General features: G+C 46.9%; 1 protein-coding gene across 3 annotated transcripts in view; it reads right to left on the minus strand.

Moving 5' to 3' along the window:
* Nucleotides 1-918: 918 nt before the first annotated feature.
* The window catches only part of LOXHD1 (lipoxygenase homology domains 1), a 138863-nt gene continuing 117397 nt past the window's right edge, over nucleotides 919-22384 (minus strand). For all 3 annotated transcript variants that reach the window (XM_036230016.1, XM_036230014.1, XM_036230015.1), the window contains 4 exons: nucleotides 14561-14731; nucleotides 8444-8576; nucleotides 6916-7074; nucleotides 919-1926 (listed from right to left, as the gene is read on the minus strand). In XM_036230016.1, the coding sequence (XP_036085909.1) occupies nucleotides 1446-1926; nucleotides 6916-7074; nucleotides 8444-8576; nucleotides 14561-14731 (944 nt within the window). In that variant the 3' untranslated portion in view covers nucleotides 919-1445. The remainder of the gene's footprint in view (nucleotides 1927-6915; nucleotides 7075-8443; nucleotides 8577-14560; nucleotides 14732-22384) is intronic.

Here is a 22384-nt window from a genome sequence, read left to right on the forward strand (position 1 = left end):
GCTTGTTCGACATGATGGACACACTCACCCTTCCGTGAAGGTGCTGAATTAAGACTGTCTGCATATCGACTCATTTAGTCCTCATAACAACCTACGAGATAGGTACTATCATCCTTCTCGTTTCATAGATGAGGAAACTGAGGCCCAAGAGACGAAGTAACACGCCCAGTTTCTCCCAAGGGTGAGGGGCAGAGCTGGGACTCAAGCCCAGGCCTCTGAGCCTGTGCCTTCGACCTCTGCCTCTCTCCAAGAGTCTCTCAGATTTCCTGGAACTTGGCTCAGAGACATGAAGCCTTGCTAAGAATTTATACCTCTCTGCTATCAAGGGCACAGGGTGACACAGCAGGGTGGCGGAAACCCTTACTGGGGTCCCTGCCTATAGGAAAACTTAGGCCTAACTCGCCTTCCCGCTCAGGTCCCCTGCACAGGAAAATCAGAAGTCAGGCGCTCAGTTCTGAGCACTCCTGCTGCGCGTTGTCTGGTCTCTTTGCGACTGTCAATCAGGGAGTGTGTGCATGCATGCGTGCGTGCGTGCGTGTGTGCATGCGCGCACGTGCACATGAGTGCCTTGTTCTCCTGCTGCCTCTCCATCAAGGTCATGATCCCCTTGAGGGCAACTCTCAGTCCACATTGCCCACGGTGAGCCACAGGCTATAGGTGCTACACAACCCCGCTGCCTCCTTCTCCCCCGCCGGCCTGAGTGCAGCAGGGACCAGGCTATTCCAGGCATCGTCCCTCACCCCACGCCCGCCCCCCCTGCCAACGCCCGCCTGTCTCAACTGTGTTATCACAGGCTGGGGCAACCAGCGGGCACTTGGCAATGCGCTCTCCGGAAAGTGATGGAAAGAATCAAATACCTTTTCATAGGCTCATAAATCCCCCCTGGCAAAAACACTTCCTCTTGATGTTTTTCTCTGTTTGCACTGGATTTATTGAAACTGGGAAGGAGGGTGCATTTTTAGTGAGCAGATGCCAAGATGAGTTCTTTGTGAGGTGTGGTTGGTAATTTAATTAGCCCAGCTTTTTTTAGGAAAAAAAAAGTGTTAATTAGTCTTTGCTTAAAATACCCCATCTCGATGGCCTCTTCTTCCCCACTTCTATCCCCTGGGTGAAGCCCCAGTTTCCCATCCGCACCCTGCACCACGTCTTCGCGTGGACACCGCTGTTATTGGAAGAGGAAACGCAAAAAGTTATTTTTGAACAGCCAGGAATTACGCCGCATGTTGACTGATTCCTGTGGGTCCAGGAGACTGGGGGAGCGCGGGGCCTCACTAGTGGTCACCTGCAGTGGCCTCTGAAGGTCCACAGTGCTACGTGCGACCTTCTGGTCCCCAGTCCCAGCTCCAGGAGGCTGCAGGAAGAGACTGCTGGAAGCCAGGTGGGGGGCAGGAAGCTGGGGTGGGGAGCAGCTGGGCGAGAGCGTGGGAGGGAGGGCCTGCAGCCCCTCACACAGAAGGGAAGAGGTCTCTCCAGGTGAGCCCGTCCCCCCGCTTCTTGTCCAGCCACCTGCCGCAGGTGAAGATGGTGGCCACGCCAGTGCTGGTGTTGGTGACTTCCACCTTGTCCACCAGCCAGCCCGAGTAGTAGCCACTGCCGTCGTGCTCCACGCGCACCTTGCGCAGCTCGCCCAGCTCCAGTGTCTCCAGGAAGAAGCGGTCTGTGCTGCCCCGCTCGAAGAGGTTTCGCATCTTCTGCTTCAGCTCCCGCTTGCCTGTGTCCCCATTGGCCCCAAAGATGGTCACAAAGACGTTGGCATCGGTGCCTGCCCCTGGCTCATAGCCCGTTGTCACTATGACCTCGTACTTGACCGGCACCAGGCTCTGGACCTTGCTGGCAAAGCTCTCGGTTGTCTTGGTGACCTCGAAAACCTTGAAGTATTTCCTCTTCCTCTTGAGGGGGATGAGGCTGTCACAGCTGAAGAAGTACCTATGGGTGGGGAAAACGGGGAAACTCAGTGCACACCGGCCAGGGTTCACGCCTTCCCCCAAGACAGGATTTGGGGGCTGGAAATGCCTGCATCGAAATGAGGAGGATGGAGTTTTGTTTATCTTAAAATTCCCAGTGAATAGCATCTCCAACCTTCCAGGTGCTTTTTGGTTGTTCTTTCATTTTCCACCTTACACTCCATATCTGATCCACCAGCCAATTCCAATTAGCTGATCTTCAAAATAGATCCAGAATCAGCTCACCTGGAAGAGCAGGCTGTGTCTCACTGTCTTCTCTATTGCCACCACCATCTTCCACCTGGAATGTATCAGCTTCCTATCTGGTCTCCCTGCTTCCTGCTCCCTGGAGTCAATTCTCTATACAGCAGCCAAGTGATGTGAGTCCAAGAATGTCACCTGTCCGCTAAGAACCCTCTATGGCTTCCCAGAGTACGTACAAATCACCACCCGACAAAGGCCTGCAAGCCCCTCAGGGATCTCACTCTCTTCCAGGTGTTTACCTTTCTGACCTGTTGTCCACCCTTTTCCTCTAAGCTCACTCCACACCGACAATGCAGATGCCCTTGCTTCCTCCAAGGGACTAATGCATATTTTTACCCAGTGTTGTCACCTTCAGAGGCAGCTGTGGGATTCAGAGTGACAATCCCAGGCAAAGCCAAGTAGAAACGAGGCTATGGAATGTGTGCTCCCAAATCACACATGGTTGAGTTGAACAATGAGAAAGAGAGAGAGAGAGAGAGAGAGAGAGACAGAGACAGAGACAGAGAGAGAACACATGCTCACAAACTTTAGAGAAAGGGACTAAGAGAAAGTTCACTACTGAAGAAGCCACCACAAGCAGAAGCAAGTCCAGGGCCAAGAGAAATGGTCTTAGACCAGGAAGCCCCCTCCCTGCATCTTCCCCCCACCCCACCCCCAATTTTAGCCTCTGGGTATCAAGGAGGAAGTCAGAGGCATGGTGGGTAGACACTGCACAAGGTGTAAGGGAACCTGGGGTTTGCCACAGCCCTGCCTCCTGTGTGACCTTGGGCAAGTCACATCCCCTATGCAGACCTTGACTTTCCCCCTGATAATGTTAGAGGCTTGAACTGAACAACTACTGTGGTTTCTTCCCACTCCAAACTGCTAATCTTTTAACGGCATTGGAAATAAGCAGCGCTGGGACCGGCCAGTGACTTCGGGGATGCAGCCCTGAAAGGGTGTGCCCAGTGGTCCAAAATCAAACACTGTTTTAGATGAAAATCCAGAATAGCAAAAAGGCTTGGTTTTCTGCAGACTTACTAAATGCCAGGGCTTTACACTGTTGTATCTCATTAACTCCCACAATGACCCCCGCGTTGGAGGCTGCCTCCTCCTATTTCACAGAATTGGAAACTAATTAGGGTTTAGAGCAGAGAAGTCACTGCTCAAGATGACCCGGAGGGGGGCCCAGAGCCAGCCTGCCTGGTCCCTGAGGAGCCAGTCACTTAAAGTCACTTTGCAGGACATCTTTATTCGGTTTTGAGGTCTGTCTTCTTACAATTTATCACTTGATAAATCCGGATTGTTGTTACATACCACACTTTCTTAGAGGGGAATATATTCACATGCTTTGTTTAAAAATTCTTTTAAAATGCATATGCCCACTAATATGCATAATTCTATATAAATGCACAGGCAGGTTTTTCTAAATTCGCTCTTTTCCCTTGTGCTTGGCGCGAGCTCCGTTTCCCCTCTCATTTCCATTCGGCATCCCACTGTCGCCTCAGATAACCTCCGTGACGGTCGCGAGGGTGTCTTGCCAAGCACCCCTCCATTTCACCCAGCCCCACACGGACCCGCACACACAGACACATGCAGGACGGCAGCGTTCGCTTGGCAAAATGGCGTCGCAAAATACGTGTTTCCCCAGATCTTGCTCTTCTCACTCAACGATCCTCCTCGGGAAGCGCTCCAAGTCATCTGGTACCTATTTAGTTCACTGTTTTTAGTGGCTGAAAAATATTCCCTGGTGTAGCTACAAGGAAATGTTTTCTAATAGATACAATTATAAGATCACCAAAACGTGGAACCTCTGAGCTTTGTGGAGTGCAGACTCAGGCTGGGGAGGGACCCAGGCCAGGCTGTTCCTGCTAGAAATGGGGGAGGGTCATCGGCAAGAGTAAAGGCAAAGGAAGAGAAAAGCCAACACAAAAGAAATTGAATATATCGGGGAAAAAACATGCAGAATATGATCCCACTTCCGTGAACAGTGTGTACGTGAGATGTTAGAAAAATGTCAGAGAGGTTGGGGTCGCCGAATGCGCACGGTATTTTTTATTTCAGGGAATTTTTACTTTCTTTTATACGCTTTTGTATTCTTTGAATTTTTCTAATGATTGTGCATTATATGATGTTGGGATAGAACAACGAAGCTGTTTTGGGTCTTAAAAAAAGAAACAAGCCTCTCTGTGTGTCTTCCACCGCAATCTGAGGGGATTAGTGATGAAGAACTGAGTTCAGAAAGAGAATGCAGATTGAAGGAGAGGGGTCAGAACTGGAAATGGTGGGAAGATGAAAATTTGAGATTATCGTGTTTGTGAGAGTTTGAGATTAAGTTCATTTGCAATTCATGGAAATCCAAATAGTGTAGTTAAGAAGGTGGTCGGGGAGGAACTGCGGACGCACAGGCAGGGTTAGGTGGAGATTTTGATAACGGCGGAATGCCATGGTGTTCTAGGACAGTGACAGGTCACTAGCCACATGATGAAACACGACTGCGCAGCCTCCCTTCTGGATGAATGTGGTATTTCGTGGTGGTGGTCGGGGGGAAGGGGATGGGCAGGAATCGCAGGCCTGAGTGAGACCTGCACAGGCAGTGGGCTGGCGCGGGACTTCCGGGCACCCTCTAGTCTGGAGGCCCTGCCATCCTTCCCCTGCCTCCAGTCTCTAGAGGCACCCAGCTCTCCTCCCAGGGGAGACTGGGGCGCAGAGGGATGACGTGCCCCAGGCCACATGGCTGACCAGGTAACAGCTCTAGTATTTGGGGGTCTGGACTCCTTGTACCCCCCCCCCGTCCCTTTGGGAAGAGCACTGCCCTGGGGACATCCCCTCTCCCCATCCAGCCTGAGGACAAACTGACCAAAGGCCACACTCTGGAGGGTGTAGGAAAAGATGCTTCACTGGGAGGGGTGGTTTCTTTCCGCTAGATGAGAAACCCTACAACTCGGCCCCAGGACTGTGGGACGGGAAGTTCACAAGCTGGGCCTTCACTTTCCCTCCTCCTGAGACTAGTAGGTGCTGGGTGGTGGTGAGATGTTTGTCTTTCTCCTGCTCACAGACAACATTGTCCGTTGCGAGCTAACTCAAGTGGTGACTATTTTATTATTGTATCTCATAGCGGTATTTGGGGGGTTCAAGGAGCAGCAGTATCAGCAGCATGTTCCCTGTGGCTGGGAGGCAGTACCCAGTTGCAGAAGGGACTTATCCTGGCTCCAGTTAACGAGGTGAGTCAGTGACTCTTCTGGGCCCTCTGTGTCCCACCCCTCAAGTCCTCAGCACTATTGTTCCCAGCAGCCATGCCCAGTGACTTCTACAGGACCCCACCTTATCTTTCTCATAAAACACAATAAATAATATTGCACACTGAATCGTGTCCCTGTCAAATTCATATGTGGAAGCCCTAACCCCCGAATGTAATGGTATTTGGAGATGAGGCCTTTGGGAGATGATTAGGTTCAGATAAGGTCACGAGCATTGGGACCCCAAGATGGGATTAGTGCCCTTAAAAGAATAGAAAGAGACACTCTCTAATAGAGAACGTATTAGAAAGAGAGCTCTTTTTCTCTTCCAAGTGAGGGCACAGCAAGCCAAGAAGAGAGGCCCAATTATGCTGGCACCCTGACGCTAGACTTCCAGCATCCAGAATTGTGAGAAAGAAGGTCTGCTGTTTAAGCCGCCCAGTCTGAGGTACTTTGTTATGGGAGCCCAAGCTGGCTAAGACGGAAGTTCAGAAGTCAGAACCCTTTCCTGCCCAGTTCCCAAAGGGGACGCTTGGTCAGAGGGAGCCATTCCAGGGGCCTGCACGTCGCAGGTAGAGAGTGGACAGATATTGCTTTGAGAAGCTTGGGATCCTGCCGCCGAGGGACCCGCCTGGGTTGGACAGGCCTGCACCTGGCTGTCTCTTCTGTCCGGTGTGCTTATCGTGACAGGTGTGGCCATGCCAGAGCCAGCCTGGGAGGCCACGAGGTGGGATAGTGAAGGGCCAGCTCTGGGAGGGTGTCTCGGCGTGAGCTGTGACCTCTGCCCTCACTCGCTCAGCGGGCCTACCCTCCTGGAGGCAAACATTGCCCTCGGCTCCCTCTTCCTCCTCTTCTTCACCCCTTTGTAGTGTCTTTTCTGCTTTCCAGAGCCTCAGGCTCTTTCTGGCTTCAGTGCGGTTACCAAATGGTTTTAATTAGACAAACTGACGGCTGTGGACTGTTACCTAGGTAACTGAGACCCTTAATCCTCCAGAAATGCCTGAATCTCCGGGGAAGGCCCTGGTGGGGGAAATGCAAAGCTCCTTATCTGGGGTCCTTGGAGGCAAGTGGTACAGGACATGGCCCCAGCTGTCTGTCTCTGGTCTGTACCCTGCCTGCATGGATGGTGGCCTTTCACTATGTGGCAGCAACAGGCTTCGAAGCTATATATACTTTTTGTCATTGTACTGTGATAGAAGGGGAGGGGAGGGAAAGTCTCCGCTGTCTAGCACTGTCTGACATGCTCGGTGTTCTTTCAAAGTGTCCCTGGATGAAAAGGCTGGAATATCTATCTGGTCTCGTGTCATGCCTCTGGGGGTAGGCCTATCGTTCAGACAGCTCCAGAACCAGTACAGCTGACCCTTCCCTTACTGTCTCGTAAGTCTCCTGAATGAGGTGACATCAGCCTCAAAGGAGGTTGACATCATCAACCTCCCAATGCCTTGCCATCTTGTCCATGGTTCAGCCTCAGGCGAGGGACACATACATACACATTGCCATACTCCATCTCGGTGATGGTGATAGTCTTGACGTGCCAGACCAGCTCTCTCTTGGGGATGAACCGGTCCTCTCTGGCGAGGTGGCCCACGCAGAGGGCAGCAATGTCCCCCAAGTAGACGCTGTCAAACTCAAACGTATCTGTGGTCCCCCTGTAGGACGCAAAAGTGTGGTCAATGAGAGCTACCCATGCCCACTGAGGAAAGTAAGCATTTATTGAGTACCTACTGTATTACGGGCACCAGTCTGAGGAATAAAGATAGAATGGCAAGCAAGATCTGATGCCAGGCCTCCACTCCTTGAGGGATTCAATCTAGTTTTGGAAGAAGACAATCACAGCCATTAAAAAGCCCTGCTGGCTTCCTGGTCCCAGCACCCATCAGATGGAGCTGGGAAGAGGGTGAGGCTCTGGGCCGTGGGAGTTTGGAGGGGGAGGCTGATGGGACTAGGGAGCAGAGGGAAGGGAGGAAGGGAAGAGTCCTCCGATGCGGATCTGACTTGGCAAGGTCATCGACGGGCGCAGTGGGATGGGGAGGCACAGACCTTCCGGGGGGCAGTGCTGGCCTGGTGGGAGGTTGGGTCCAGTGAGGGACATGGCACTGGAAAGGAGGCGGGGTGTGACACTCTGTGGTGGTCCGTCAGTGCCAGCTGAAGGGGCTCGGACGTCATCCTGATGGAGGGGGAGTTTAAATAAAAGGCACAGTAGGTTATGGAGGGGAAACTTCATCTGAGCAATCTGCAGGGAGTGGGGAGATGAGGTGGGCATCTGAGCAGTTCAGAGGCAGCGCTGACATGCATGTGGAGGGAGGTGAGATTCTCCGGGTGTGCCCGCCAAACGGGAGTGGTAAGCACAGGCATCTTTATACAAGGCCCAATTTTGATTTTCCTATAAAGCATCTTAGAGGCTCTCTCCTCCCTCCCTCCTTTTAACTAGAACTTAAATCAATGTTGTCTTATGTGATTCTTCTGTCATCATATGGGCAAATGTCTTCCTTTTCAACCAGACGGTGAGCCCTTCATCTGTGGGGACGTGGAATAATGTCTGCAGGGCTTCCCATCCTGCGGCATAGTGGGCTCTCTTTAATTAATTAATTAGCCGTCCATTAACTTTTTAAAATTAAAATATATTTGATATATAACATTATATAAATTTAAGGTGTACAACACACAGTTTGATAACTTACACATTGTACTATGATTGCCACTGTAGTGATAATTAGCACTTTGATCATGTTACACAATTATCCTTTCTTTTTAGTGGTCAGAATAATTAAGTTCTGGACACTCAGAGTGGACTCTCTTTAAATGGCAGCCCCCTCTTTGCTTTCCCTTTCATAAATCTCCTGTTTCATCCTAGGAGCTTACATGGGGTCAGCGCACAGTAGGTACTCAATAAGTACTTGCAGTTTAGGCCCATTAATATGCTTACAGCCCCCACCAAGGGGGTTGATCCTTGGGGTCCCTCTCTCACCCACCCTGCCCCACCCACCCCCATTCCCCTGTGGGCCCCCTGCTTCCTACTTCCTAAAGGCTCGCTGTCTAGAAGAATTTTCCACCAGGAACTCTTTGGATCGGTTCTTCCTGCCCTCCAGGATGAGCCAGACGTTCTCCCTGGTTTCGCCTCCATTGCCTGTTTCTATGACGATCTCGTAAGCTGCAGTGCAGAGGGAGGAAGAGGGTCAGCAGAGGGGAAGCAGTGTCCACCGTTGGGACAGGAGCACAATGGCTTCTCCCTCCAGGTCCTATATTTGATTTCAGACCACAGGCTGGGGTTGGCGGGCAGGTTAAAATCCTCACAATCGAAGCACTATAAATAGAACCTGCCCTGATCTAGGGGCTAGCGTGATATTTCCATTTTATTTATAGTAGCGGCCTCTTTGCCTGGTGAACATGATAGCTGCTAGAAGTGAAGAACTAGCCGCTATTGCCTCCAGGATGCAGGAGGTTTCCAAGAGATGCTAGGGTCTGGCTCTGAGGAAGGGACCAGTCCCTGAGATGCAAAGCAGAGATCCTTTGCAAAGGGAAGGGAGAAGACGTAGAGCCCAGCAATAGAAAGGGATGGGAGAGCCCCAGGCAGGCATGACTCTGGAGAGCATCAGCTGTCTAGCAAGAGGTCCTACTCCTTGTCATGTCTCGGTTTTCACGCTGCTGTCACACTCAGCATCACAGCCTCTTCCCCTGCAGTTCCCTCACGCATGTCTGCATTCATTCATCTAACATTTGTTAAGTGGGTGGCGGATGTCAGAACTGGGCTAGACTCTGGGGGACACTAGAACTCAGTCTCTAGACCCAGAACCATACACTGACTGTACCAGAGGACAAAATGTGGTAACCTTGCAACAAAGCACAGAGTATTACAGGGAGAGAGGGAAAATCTGGCTCCCTGCTACCTCCCTCATCTTCTAGTACTTTCTCCCTTGCTCTCTGCGGCCACCCTGCCTCCGTGCTGTTCTTGGAGCTTCGAGGCATCATACTCCTGTTCTGGAGCTTGGCATTGACTGACTATTCCCTTCGCCCACATGCTTCCTTCTTTCTCCCCAACACCAACCCCATATTGGCTTGGCTCACTCCCTCACCTCCTTCTAGTCCTTACTTAAATGTCACCTCCCTACAGAGGTCTGCTCCACACATTCTAATTAAAATTGCTACCCGATTCTCCCCAGCACTCTTGTCCTGCCTTACCTACTATTTTCTCTTGTCCCTGCCACCTAGTACCTTCTAACAGGCCATGTAGGTTACTTATTATTTTATTGTTATTGTATTCCGCCCCCAACACCTGAATATAAGCTCCACGAGGGCAAAGGTCTTGCCAAGCTCCAAGAACAGTGCCTGGCACAGAAACACTCAAAAAATATTTGTTGAGTGAATGAATGGAAGAGCTAATCACAGGAAGCTTCATGAAGGAGACGGCATTTGCACTTGGGCTTGAAGAAGAGCCATGAGTACGATCAGCAGAAAATGCAGGAATGTTCAAGGCACAGCAAGGGGCGTAAACAGATACTGAGGGATGTGAGAGGGGCTTGAAGTCCACTTGATCTAGCCCCACATCCCAAGGGGCCAGGCCCGGGATGGAGGACACAATGCATATTTGTTTGGAATGTCCCCTGTGAATGCAGCCCTTGCTGCAGCGAGTCGGTGAGAGCTGGGGATTCTGGATCCGAAAGGGTAGCTCTATTTTGGTGCCTTTATCTCAGAGATGTGATAAAGACAATGAAGAGAAGGGATGGCTATGCTTGCGGCTAACCGTAATATCAACCCCAGCCCCTGAGCAAGCCTTTTGCCTTTGTGACGCCTCTCAGAGAAAATCTCTGCTACTTGAAACAGGTCGAACACATTCGGGCAAAGATGCAAGTAACCCATGACAGGGAGGAGAGGCCTGGAAAGCATATAACACCTGAAGAAGGGCATGGCCTGCAGAGCCCAGCCCAGGACATGGAGGACTGTGAAATGGCTGAACCACTGACAGGGACTAGAAGAGTGGAGAGTGGTCCCACTGCATCCAGCTTCTTTCCCGACAGAGGGTGAGGTGTGTTCTGTAAACCAGACACCCATGAATTCTAGTGGGTCCTGGGTGTTGTTAAGGAAATGATTTGTCGGCAACAAGGAGAGAGGGAGGGAGCTCTAGGAACCTCCATGCTCACGACAACAGACTCAAGGAGGAGAGTCGTGACATGATGCAGGTAGAGGGCGTGTGGGCTGTAACACATTCTTTCCTGAGGGTCCTGATGGTAGAGGAGAGAAGTAAGGTGTATAAGTGAGGACTGCTAGGTAGATTAAAAACAATGTCGCTGGTCGTCTCAATGGTCTTCTGAGAGGAAGTTTCAATCAGCCTGTTTCCATCTTGCCCTCTTTCCCATTTCATTGGTGGCTTGATAACATGTTGAGGCATGACTCTCAACTTTGCTGAGAGATTGCTGGGAGGAAACAGAGGAGATGGAGAAGGATCGTGAACTTGAGAGAACAGGGCAGGTAGGAGTGGTGAGCGTCTCGTAGGGGTCAGTGTAAGGCTCACTATGGGGCCAGCACACCACAGGACAAGTCCAGCTGGAGAAGGGGCTCAGAGCCACCGCGTGAGTCACCAGCATGAAGGGGCCACTGGCAAAGCTACCATGAGCTCAGGAGTCATGAGTGTGGTTCACGTGGCAGGGCAGGAGAGGGGAGAGCAGACCACCCTTTAAATCTCGCCTGTGCTCTGGGCATGGCATCTGCAGAGGGAGGTGGACAGGCACTCCAGGATACACTGAGAGGAGCCAATATCACATCACGTGAACAGGGGCTGAACAAACAGGTGGCAGGGGCACACGATGCTGTGGAGGAGAGCCGGGACGAGGACAGCTGAGCTGCTAGTGGGCATCTGGAACTTACTGCCCCAGATCACCTTCCCCACCTCGTGTTGTCAGGACCGTTCCATTCTCAGGAACTCCTGCCGTGTGGTTTGGATGGGGCTCAGAGTTCCCGCTTGGCCAGTCAGAACCTTCCCCTGGGAGACACTCTCTTCCTTTCCACTGCAGCTGTGGAATTGGGGTGGCCAGCAGCCATTTTCCCACAATGTAGAGAAAGAAGCACTTAGAGGAAAAGGGGGACGGAGACATATAGAAACCACTGGAGCCTCGAGACAGCCAAGTCTAAGCCAATTCCACCCGAGACTTCCAAGTTCTGGGAAAAAGTATTCCCCTTTTCCCGCCTTAGTGTTGGGGTTCAGACTACTCCTGAAATTTTCTGTTTGACCCCAGTGTGACTGCCAAAGGATGAATACGTCAAAAGCATGATTCTGAAGGTGGATTTTTTGAACAGAGCTGTCTGGTGAAACAGTGAGTCCTCCATCTCTGGAGAGCCAGCCATCTAGCTGGACCGTAGTTGGGCTGACTGAACAGCCCAAAAATCTTTAGGGAGGAGAGGGGAAGGGGGCGCTGTAGACAGGAAATCATTGGTTCTGTTGGAGGATGTCCCAGAGAGAGGTCTTTTTTGCCCTCCCAGGTTTGGTGAGTGTTTGTGTGTGTGTGTGCGTGTGTGTGTGCATGTGCGTGTGTGCACATATGTTTATGCCTGTGTGTGTGTGCATGCATGTGCATGCATGAGCATGTGATCTACCATTCAGGCCTTACCCTGGACCAATTACAACAGGATCTCTGGGGGTAGGACCCAGATGTCAGTATTATTTAAAGATTTCTAATGGTTTTCAGCTTGAGCTGCACACAGGAATCAAGTGCAGAGGTGCATGCTTACAGAGGGTCAGAAACAGCTTCTGGAACTGCTAACGAGTTGAAGGTGAAGGCAGGGAATGGGAGGCTGAATGAGGTGAGACACTCAATCAGTCTGGAGTACCAGCCAGGCCCAGAACAGACTTCCTGTGGTGGTACCGGCCTAGGAATCAGAGTCCTGGTCTAGGAATCAGGTCACCTGGGTCCTATCAGCTACGGATGGGCCTTAGGTATGTCATTTCACCCTTCTGGGTTTTTGTTTTCCTTACCCATGATAGAGAGGCATGAAGTGGCTAATGGGGTCGGAGCGGGCCTGCAAGGACCTGAGGAGAACAGGGGTGTGGAGCGCTTTCCATATGAAGCTCCGTTCAAGTATGAGCGGGTCTTTGTTCTCACAAGCTGAGTGCTCAGAGGTGCCCCTGGACCACAGACACCGAGTCTGTCACAATGGCAGGGTTTCTGTTTTATACATTGGTGTGTCCCCAAAACTCAGAATAGGCTGCGGCACTTAGTAGGTTCTCAGTAAGTATTTGCCAAATGGTTAAGTAAAAGTAGCTGAGGGTTGGGATGTTTAGCTCCAGCTGAGTCCTTGGTTCTACCCATAAATATGTGCACAACCCTCTATCCGAGGACACAGGTGTGGCTGTCTGTTCCCTTATGGGCCGTGAAAGAGGGTGCCACTCTGCCCTCTGCAGGCTCCTAGTAAAGACAGATCAATCCAGGCATCTCCTGGGCTCTGTGCCCCTGCTCTCCCATCTCCAGTTCATGCACAGCTTTCTGGAACTAAGGCACGTGCCACCTCCCGCCTGCAATCTCCCTGCCAACCCAAATCCCACAGGTCTTGGCAGCTGTTAGGCAGGAAATCTGTGAAGGAGATTCAGTGATTATGCTTCAAGCTTCACAAAGCTCTCCACCCCTGAACGCCAATAGCCTGAGGAGTCTCTATTGCTCATCTTGGCACTTGCGTAAGGGGCTTAAGTGTTCCTATTGCACAAGATTGCGAGGCTCTAAGGAAAACGACTGCACCTTCTTCCATTTGCTGAGTACTAACTGTACACCTGCTAAGTCCCAAAGCCTCCAGAGCGGCAGAGGGCTACAAACAAGAGATTCTGTCCCTGACCTTGGGGAGCTTACAGTTCTGCAAGGAGACTAACACATGTGCAAAGGTCAAAGATGCATCTAAAATAAAACCGGGTACCCAGGAACTCCTCAGTAAGAGCAATTACAGAAGCTGGGCGTCTACTCTCTGAATTAGGGCAGGAATCCTCATAAAGTCAACTTGACGAATGAGTGCTTGGCCCTCGTCTGAATGCTCCCAGAGACATCAGTACTCACTACCTCTCAAAGCAGGTAAGTTCACCATTCAGTAGCCTGGATGGCATGGCAGAGATGGGTGAGTGGCTTTCCACCAAAGGTCCGTGTTTCCCTTCTGTGGTGCACAGTGTTGGCCTGGAAGAGGCTGTCCAGCCAGGGACTACATGTCCCAGGTGCCCTTGTACCTAGGTGGGTCCACATGACTAGTTCTCGCCAATAGAAAGTGAGTCAATGTGTTAAGCCAGTAGGGGAGTAAGCCTTCTCCATTCTCTCTTTTCCCTTCTGCAAGAAATGTGCAAGCCACATGTTGAAAATGGCAGAGACCCTGATGAAAAGAGCTTGGGTTCCTCAATGACAGTGTGGCTAGCCCACATACCGAATGCCCACACTGGACTGTATTACATGAGAAATAAATTTTGTGTGTTAAGCCACTGAGATTTGGGGGCTTCTCTCTCACTGCAGCTAGTGTTAACTTAATAAATAAGGTTGAAAAATCCTTTATGTCAGGCTCTGCTTCTGTAAACCTTCTTCAAATTTGTTAGACCCAGACACTGGCATCTACATTGAAGAAGCACCTCCCTAGTCCTTGATGGCCATCCACTGTAGGAAGCAATTACTCTTTCCCTTTAAATATCTCCTGAGGAAGGGACCAAAGAGAAAGTGGCTTCTAGAGATGCTGATCTCCTCACCCCATCTGTTTCCAGGGAGGCTTAATATGGCAGCTATTGCCACAGGCATCAATTGGATGGAGTCCATGATATAAAAATAAACCAGAGAGAACTTTACATCAAACTTCTCAGCCCAGCCCTCAGGGCAAGGTGAACTTTTCTCTCATGGGTTTTCCTGCTACCTAATTAGTCCCTGTGATTCAGGGCCATGGTCTGGTACCAGTATCTTGGCTGCTCCAGGTTCACCAAGCAACATTTAGGGTATTTACATATGTATCTCCCTAATACTATTTCATTCATTGGGCATCCGATTCCCTTCCAGCTATAACAGTCTCTTCTCTAAATTGTAAAACACCATTTCCCCACCTCCCTCCAAATAAGCTAACTCTCCTTTAACTCTGAAGATTCGGCGCAGGCGTCACAGCTAGGCTGAGCCCACCAGTCTCCCCACGTACTGGTCTCCTCCAGTTCATCATGGATCTCATTGTTGGCACAGGCAAAGTCACGGACTGTCTGTCTGTCACCCTCACTCTTGGAGAGCCAGCAGTCACATTGGAAGCGGAAGGTCTCATCACGGGAGTTGTCCTTCACATCAATGTAGCTCAGGTGCCAGCCAGGAAATATCCCTGTGGGAAAAAGAGCATGGGTGCTGGGAGCTGCACTCACCTCTCAGACTCCCACTCTCCCAAGCCACCTGGCTGGGTGGCCCCGGACAAGTTCTCTGTCCTGCCTGGGCCCTGGTCTCCTTGTTGATGAAATGAGGGGTTAGATTACATGACCACTGAGGGCTTCTTTAGCCCAGAGAATGGAATTCTTTTTACAAAATTCTTAACTTGGGGTTCATGAACCCTTAGGGGATTTGTATACGGGATTTAAGCAATCTATGGGCCTCAAGAAATTGTGCTACAATTATACAGGGACATTTTACCAGAGATAGGGCTTATAGTTTTATCAGAGTCACAATGGGGTCTCTGACCCAAGAAGCAGACCTTTCAGAATTCATGAAGCTGAAAGATGAATCCTACAACTTCCTGACACCACTATCCACCTAGCTCATACCCATTATCCTTTCAAAAGCAGTTCAGGTATCACCTCCTCCTGGAAACCTTCCCTAATGTCTCCCCTTTATCCATTCAGCCTGTACCAGATGTCTTCCTTGGTCCCATAGCATCCTGCACAGGTCTTGGCCTTACCCTGACCACTCTGTTTACATGTGTCTTTTGTTCCAGATCGTAAGGTTTTGAGGGCAGGGACTGGGTCTTATTCATTTTTGTTTCCTTGATGCCTCGCATTGCAACTGGCATGTAGTAGTTGCTCAGTGAATGCTGAATGAGTATATTATGACTTTGAGAACCTTTTCTGTTTGATAGTCATAAGAGGGATCAGATGCTGCTATTTATTTAGGGTATGTTGCTAAACCTGACACATCTTGCTCTAATATTGAACATATAGATGCTTCTGTTGTAATTGGCAAGGCTTCCTTCAGAAGTGTGCCTCCCAAATCATGGCTATCATGTATGAATTGACGTGCATTTGCTGTGGCAGCTGCAGGTTATTTACACCATGTACTGGTTCAGCTACTCTCCATCCTTCAATGTCCTTGATCATTCAGAAAGCCTAAGGGCCCCATGTGGAAGAAATCCCAGTGATGTGATAAGTTATGGTGATGACACTTGCTGCTCATAGTATGTCCACAAGGCAAACCAACTAGGAAGGCATATATATGCTCTACTCTCACATCTTGCCCTCTCATGCCACTTGGGGCTATAGAGGCAGTCCCACTGTCCCCACCAAAAAAGCCTTTTTCTTGGATAAGACACTTCCCAAAGCAACGATTGTGGCTCCTACCACTGGTCTCAGGATCTTACAAGCACAAAGAGGCACACAAAGACGGACACACACTTCCAGTCACCCAGTGGCTTCCCATCACTCAGAAAAAAATACAAACTGCTCACAGGGTCCCTTTCCACTCTGATTCCATTTCATGCCACTTGTAACTTCACTTGCTGTACCTACCTACACTGATATTTTAGTGCTTTAATATATGAAATCTAGTCTTGTCTTGGAAACTCTGCATTTACTTTTATAGCTGCCCGGAACAATACACGTCAGGATCTGAATGCCTGTCCTGTCTCATCACTGAGGTGTCGGATTAAATTTCCTGTCTATGGGAAGGTCTTTGCTAACCATACTGTTTGCAGAAGCTTCTTCATCCCCAATTTCTTGCCATCATATTACCTCCGCTTCACAATCTAAAATAATTTAGTTGTTATTTCTTTGCATATTGTCTGTCTTTTTCCACTAGGTTGTAAGTCCCACAAGAGCAGGAGTCTTGCCTGATCTATCCACTGCTCTAGTCTAGTACCTGGAACAGTTCTTGGCATATTATTCAGTAACTATTTGTTGAATGCATGAATGTATACTACTACTGAATAGAGAAGAAGAAGGAAAATGGCAACTGGTGGCAACATTTTAAAGGGCGGATAATTGAAAACCCCACCAGGGAACAATGGGCTGTCCTAGTAGAATTATTTTATCCCAAATTTTCCAAAGTTTACTGGAGGGAAAAGCCTTAGAAACTAAACTAGTGGAAGGCTCCAATTTTTCCAGGCAAAACTTGGCAGCCCTTTTATAGAAGTGAGACTGACTGCTGGATACTCCCTGGATTTCATCATGCCATCTACTACCTGCAGCTCCTCAGTGGTTTTCTGCATCTAATGGAATAAAAGGACTCGACTCTATATTTAAATATTTAGAGTGTTCTTCAGCCTGATTTCATTAACCCTATTTCTTACCTCAATAAGGAACAGACTTTATGTAAATCTTTCATCCCAGCGAGATTACTAAGCATCCCTTTGGCATTTCCTCCCTCATTATCAAGGCTCCAAGCTATTTTGAACCTGCCCTAAATTCTCACTTATTCTTTGGACAATTTAGGCCCCACTTCCTCCATGAAGTCCTTCAAAATCGCCAGGCCCACAGTATTCAATGTCTGTCCATTCACTTGGCCATGAGCACAGATGGCTTAGGAAATCTATGCTATTGGGGTCATAATCATGCCCTAACTCTTTCATGGTGAGTTTTATGCATATGTCTGACTTCTCAAGATTTTAAGATGTGGGAACCATGTCTTATTACTCTTGATTGCCTCACAGGGATATTAAAACTCTATAAACATAGAACTGATACATTATATTTACTCTCTACAGTGAACTGTCAGTTTTTTATTCCAGCACAAACCCTTAGAAATGCTGCTCTAATAAATAATATACTTCTCCAAACAACTCCCTTAAAAATAACCTTTACCAAGCTAAGGGTCTAGGTGGGTAAACCAAATTTCTTAAACAAGATCAATAGATAGTTTGAAATGAGATATGGAACTACCACGGAGCCCTAGCTATAAAAGAATACAAGAATCTGGTTTTTATCTTTCCACAAACACTTTTGTATGTACATCATTCAAGCTAGGGGGGCCGGGGTGACACTTTTAGGTTTGTCAAACTGGATTCCATTCTCAGCATACTTACAAACTGAACACATTATAATATCTCTGTGCCTCAGCTTCCTTACCTGAACAATACGACAGGGTTAAAATAGATTATTTCTGATGCCCTTTATATTTCTATGAATTTATATTATTAAAAAGAAAACATATAAATTTATTTTGTGTTAAAATATTCTTCATTTCACAACAGATGTTTCATTTCAGAAGAAGCAAGAAGAAGAGCAAGATGAATTAGAAAATAAATACACTGCATTATAATTTGTTCAGTATAATAAAGACTATCTGGGTAACTGGAGTTAAAGGGAAGAATTAATCATTTATCTTGATTTACCTCTATGAACTATATTTAATAGTAATCAAATAGCCTGAGGGACAATTTTTAAAACAGAATTCTAGTTGGTAAGTAGATAAGAAGTGACAACTAGAAAAATCGCCATTTATAACCCTAATTGGCCATCACTGGATGAAGCCATTAGATAAAAAGTTATGGGAGGGGAGGCACTTTACAATGGAGTAATCAGGCTGAGCAGCCCTGGACTCACTAATCTATGTGAGCATCAATAAGAGTGGGACTGCTGTGACATAATATGAAGTAAGTACACAGGTCCCATTTTAAAGTAGTCCTGATACCACTTTTTAAATACTTTTGCCAAAGACAATTGAATCTGCATCTAATCAAGTCTTGAGATCTGACTTCCAGATTGTAGAAAATATGGGAAATAAAGAGGCAATAAGACTACCAAGAAGCGAACAGATAGGTCCAGAATGTAGAAATTCTATAGATCATGGGACCCAGTTCCTTCAACAAGTTAATAATGGCCTAGAAAAATAAAATTAGTAGGCACTGCCCTGCCTTAAAAGAGACCAAGGAGATATAACAACTGAATGTAGTGTGTGGACCTTGTTTGCATAATGATTCCAACAAAATCCAAAGTACAAAGACTTTTTTTTATGTTATATAGGGTATTTGTATATGGGGTGGAAATGAGACGACACACAAAGAAATCAATGTTAAATGGGATAATGGCATTGTGATTTCAAAGAAAATGCCCATTTTTAAAGAGAAAATACTAAAGATGTTTGAGACGAAATGACATGAGGTTTAGGATTTGATTTTACATCTTACAGTAACCAGAAAGAAATTGAGGAAAAATGAAAAGAGTAGAGCAGGTATGACAAAATCATAATTGTTGAATCTATGTGATGGATATGTGGAGTCCATTATACTATTCCCTTCACTTTTGTGCATACTTAAAATTTTTCATAAAAAAGAACTATTGGATAAACAAAAGGAAATAGAAAGTTAGATTCAAGAAAAGAGAAAATTGCTATGCTATTAAGTTAACTGAACATTTGTAACCTGACTTATACAGTAATTTTTCAGGAGCTACAACATTTTTGTGGAAGACTCCCAAATGAAATATTTTTGTCCTCATAAATTCCTATGCAAAGAAAGCATAATGTAGCTTGAATATTCTTAAACTAAATATGAAAAAATGTAGCATAGAGAGCACTTAAGGACATGTTTAGTTGTCTTAGCTTATATTAACATTTAAATTTCCATTCCTGGAGGAGAGAGCTACTATAAAGAGGAAATTAGGCAACCAACCTGAACTTCCTGTCCCTCTCCTGGCCTTACTATCCCAACTATCTGGGTTCAGTGAGGATAGAGAAATGTCCCCTTTTCTGCCAGTGATATGGTCTTGCTTTCAGATTCAAAATCTGGATGAAGGGGAGGAGGCCCAATTCTTTGCCTATAAAGGGAAGAGGATAATATCAATGACTCAGGATATTTTTAAGTCCAAGGGTCATTATGGTGCTGAGCCAATCAGATAGTCTTGGCAAGAGAGGTATCAAGCTCTTTGAAAAGCCTAGTACCTAAAGGACAAAAGATACAGTTGGAACTGTAGAGAGCTGTCCGTGGTGCTGAACCAACTCTTTATCTGCAGGGTTTTGATAGTGATAAGATAGAAAGAATTGACTGTTAAGTTTTTGCATAGAAAAAAAAATACATCAGAAAAATTGAGAAAATATAGACACCTATACAATCAGTGTCAGAGGCAGGCAGCTAGTATTAGAGAGCTTAGTCATGACCTCGAAGTTCATGGCCAGGACTCAATTTTTGAAAGTACTAAGGCACGAGGAAAAATTCTGATTCTAGAGAAATGTGGGTTCTTTGTGATTGAGGCATGAAAATACAGGGATGGATCTGAGAGACCAAAATATGAGTATAAATAAATTATATTAAAATATATATTAACTCCCAACTATATCACAGGCAGTGCGAAAGGCATTAGGGAAAGAACAATGGACAAGACAATGATACTTGAGCTGATAGTCAAGCAAAGGAGACTGAGAATAAGTATGCAGTTGAAAATATGATGACTGTTCTGGGAGAAAATTCTAGTTAGAGAAGAAAACAGGAAGAACTTTCAATGAGGAGGTGAGAACATAAGAGAGATAACTCATCATAAACAGGAAGATGTAATCATGGCAGGGTGCATGGTGGGAGTTAGGTCACAAAGCAGAAGGGTCTAAATGGCTGGAATTACATGACAAAGTCCAGAATGAGAGCAGAAGCTAGTCTATGATTTTAGCTCTAGATTCTTCCTCTTTTCTCCTGCTGAGAGGAATATTATTGGTTCCTGAGCCCTAATTATCACCAAACCTGCAGGACTATGGAGACTCCAGCTACAAAAGTTATAACAATGAGTTTGTCACTTTGAGAATCATAACTCTGGACTACCTGGCCTCACTGGACTGGGCTCTCTGCTGAGACTGCACTCTGATTTGGTGCATTTTATCTTGACCCCATGGCCTAGAATACTCTTCTGTCCAGTAGCAAATCCCAAGGCAGATTCTTTGCTGCATGGTTCCTCTGCCCTTAAGAGCACTAAATCTTGTTAGCGTGGGATGGTAGCCCAGAAGAGAGTTGGGAGCCCATAGATACAGCGTGTTTATTTGTGATGACAGTAGGGGCATACCTCCTGGGGATATACTTTTTAAACGATGGTTTGCTTCTGGTGTGGGCACTGCGACTGGAGACCGTATGTATGGATGTTTGGGTAGACACACTCCTCATCTTTACCTCACCCCCATTAATCTGATCTGTTGAATCCTTCTAATAAGGCTTGTAGTGACACACAATGGGGATCAGTGCTTTTTCTGAGCCACTGGTAGCCCGATTAAGCACTGAACTGATTATCTTGACTGAGTGACCCATTTGCGAAGTGTCATGGGCAGCAGTTCATCCTGATCATGTAAACTGTCTTGGGCATAAGGTGGTCTTAATGATTATGACTCTTGTTATTAAGTCAGACTTTCAACATGCTACTAGTTCTAAGACAATCATGATGGATGATGAGAAGGTGGGAAAAAATTCAGGGGTCTTTGTTTTGTTTCCTTCTTGGGAGAAGGGAGAGATTCATTAGAGCTCTTTTGAGAGTGTTCTACAAGCACGTTTCTTCCTATAGACTCATAATGACATCTGAATAGGCAGGTGAAGACGATGCATCCCCTTCCACTGCAGCCTTTTCTAGAAAAGATTCTCTGATACACCCTAATAACAAACATATATGGGGCATGGTATAGAAGCTGCTACCATCTCATCTTTTTTTCTTGACCTACTGGCACAGTGGTTGGATGAGAGTTCAGAACGGCGATGGCAGGGTGGGCTGACACAGAGCATGGTGTACCAGAAGAGGCACCTGATCTGGCATCAGAACACCTGTATTTGTTTTGGCTGCATCCCTTTCTTGTTATGTGGTCCTAAGTAAGACATTGAAACCTCATGGGGCCTCAATATTTTTTGGTGGTAGAAAAAAAGAGATAATAAAGTGCTTTTGCTGCAGTAATTCACAAAGTTGTTGTAAGGATCAACTGTTTTTGTATCTGTAATACCTAAGAGCACCAGCGCGTCGTGAACATTGTAAATGTTTGCTAAATGAATGACTAAATGTATATGATGAGATTTGAGAACTGCGAAGAGCTGTGCGAATATTCGTTATTTTATTGCTTTGAAGATTGGCTACTTTCTCTGTGCCTAATCTGAATTTGTTTCCTGTTATAGAAAATACTGAACTGTTCAACCCAAGTTAAAGCAAAATAGTGAAGCTCCTTTAAAAAGAGAAGTTGCACACTGCCAAGTCAGATCTCATCAGTCACTATGACAGATGTATTGGTCCTTAGTGGAGACTTGGAAGAAGTAAGGACAGTCAGGATGGCTCTGGGCCACTCATGGGGGAGACTCAGAAAAGACTGGAGAAGTCTTTGAGTGGGTGGCTTTGTGAGGGCTAGTTTCAATGGAAGAAAAGAGGGGTGAACTAGAACAGTATAAATTAAGAAGGCAGTATGCTTCAAGGAGGTGAAATTTAGCATTTAACGATGCTTCTCTAATTAAATAAAATGGACTTAAAGGCCCAACACCAGAAAAAAGGTCATTGTGGCTTGTAGACAGCAAAAAGATAACCAGAGAGATGTTGAGAACATGAATTTCGTCACTGCTATATATGTGACAAAGTTTCCTGAGGTACTTCGAAGTTAAAAATAAATTTCTCGCTTGGCTTGTATCCTATTCCATCATTTATATTTATAAGTGAATTTGACTAATTTTAGTCTTGCTATTATAAATAAACAAGCATAATCACTTATAAAAAATCCATGGGAAGTAAACTTGGTGATAAAGTCTTTTTCTTAATATTTATGTCTGAACTAGGAAGATTCAATACCCCAACGTCACAGAAAATTAAGAACCACTCATCACTGTGGGAAAAAG

The sequence above is a fragment of the Rousettus aegyptiacus genome, unplaced genomic scaffold (genome assembly GCF_014176215.1).
Source record: "Rousettus aegyptiacus isolate mRouAeg1 unplaced genomic scaffold, mRouAeg1.p scaffold_m13_p_12, whole genome shotgun sequence".
In the NCBI taxonomy this organism is placed as follows: Eukaryota; Metazoa; Chordata; class Mammalia; order Chiroptera; family Pteropodidae; genus Rousettus; species Rousettus aegyptiacus.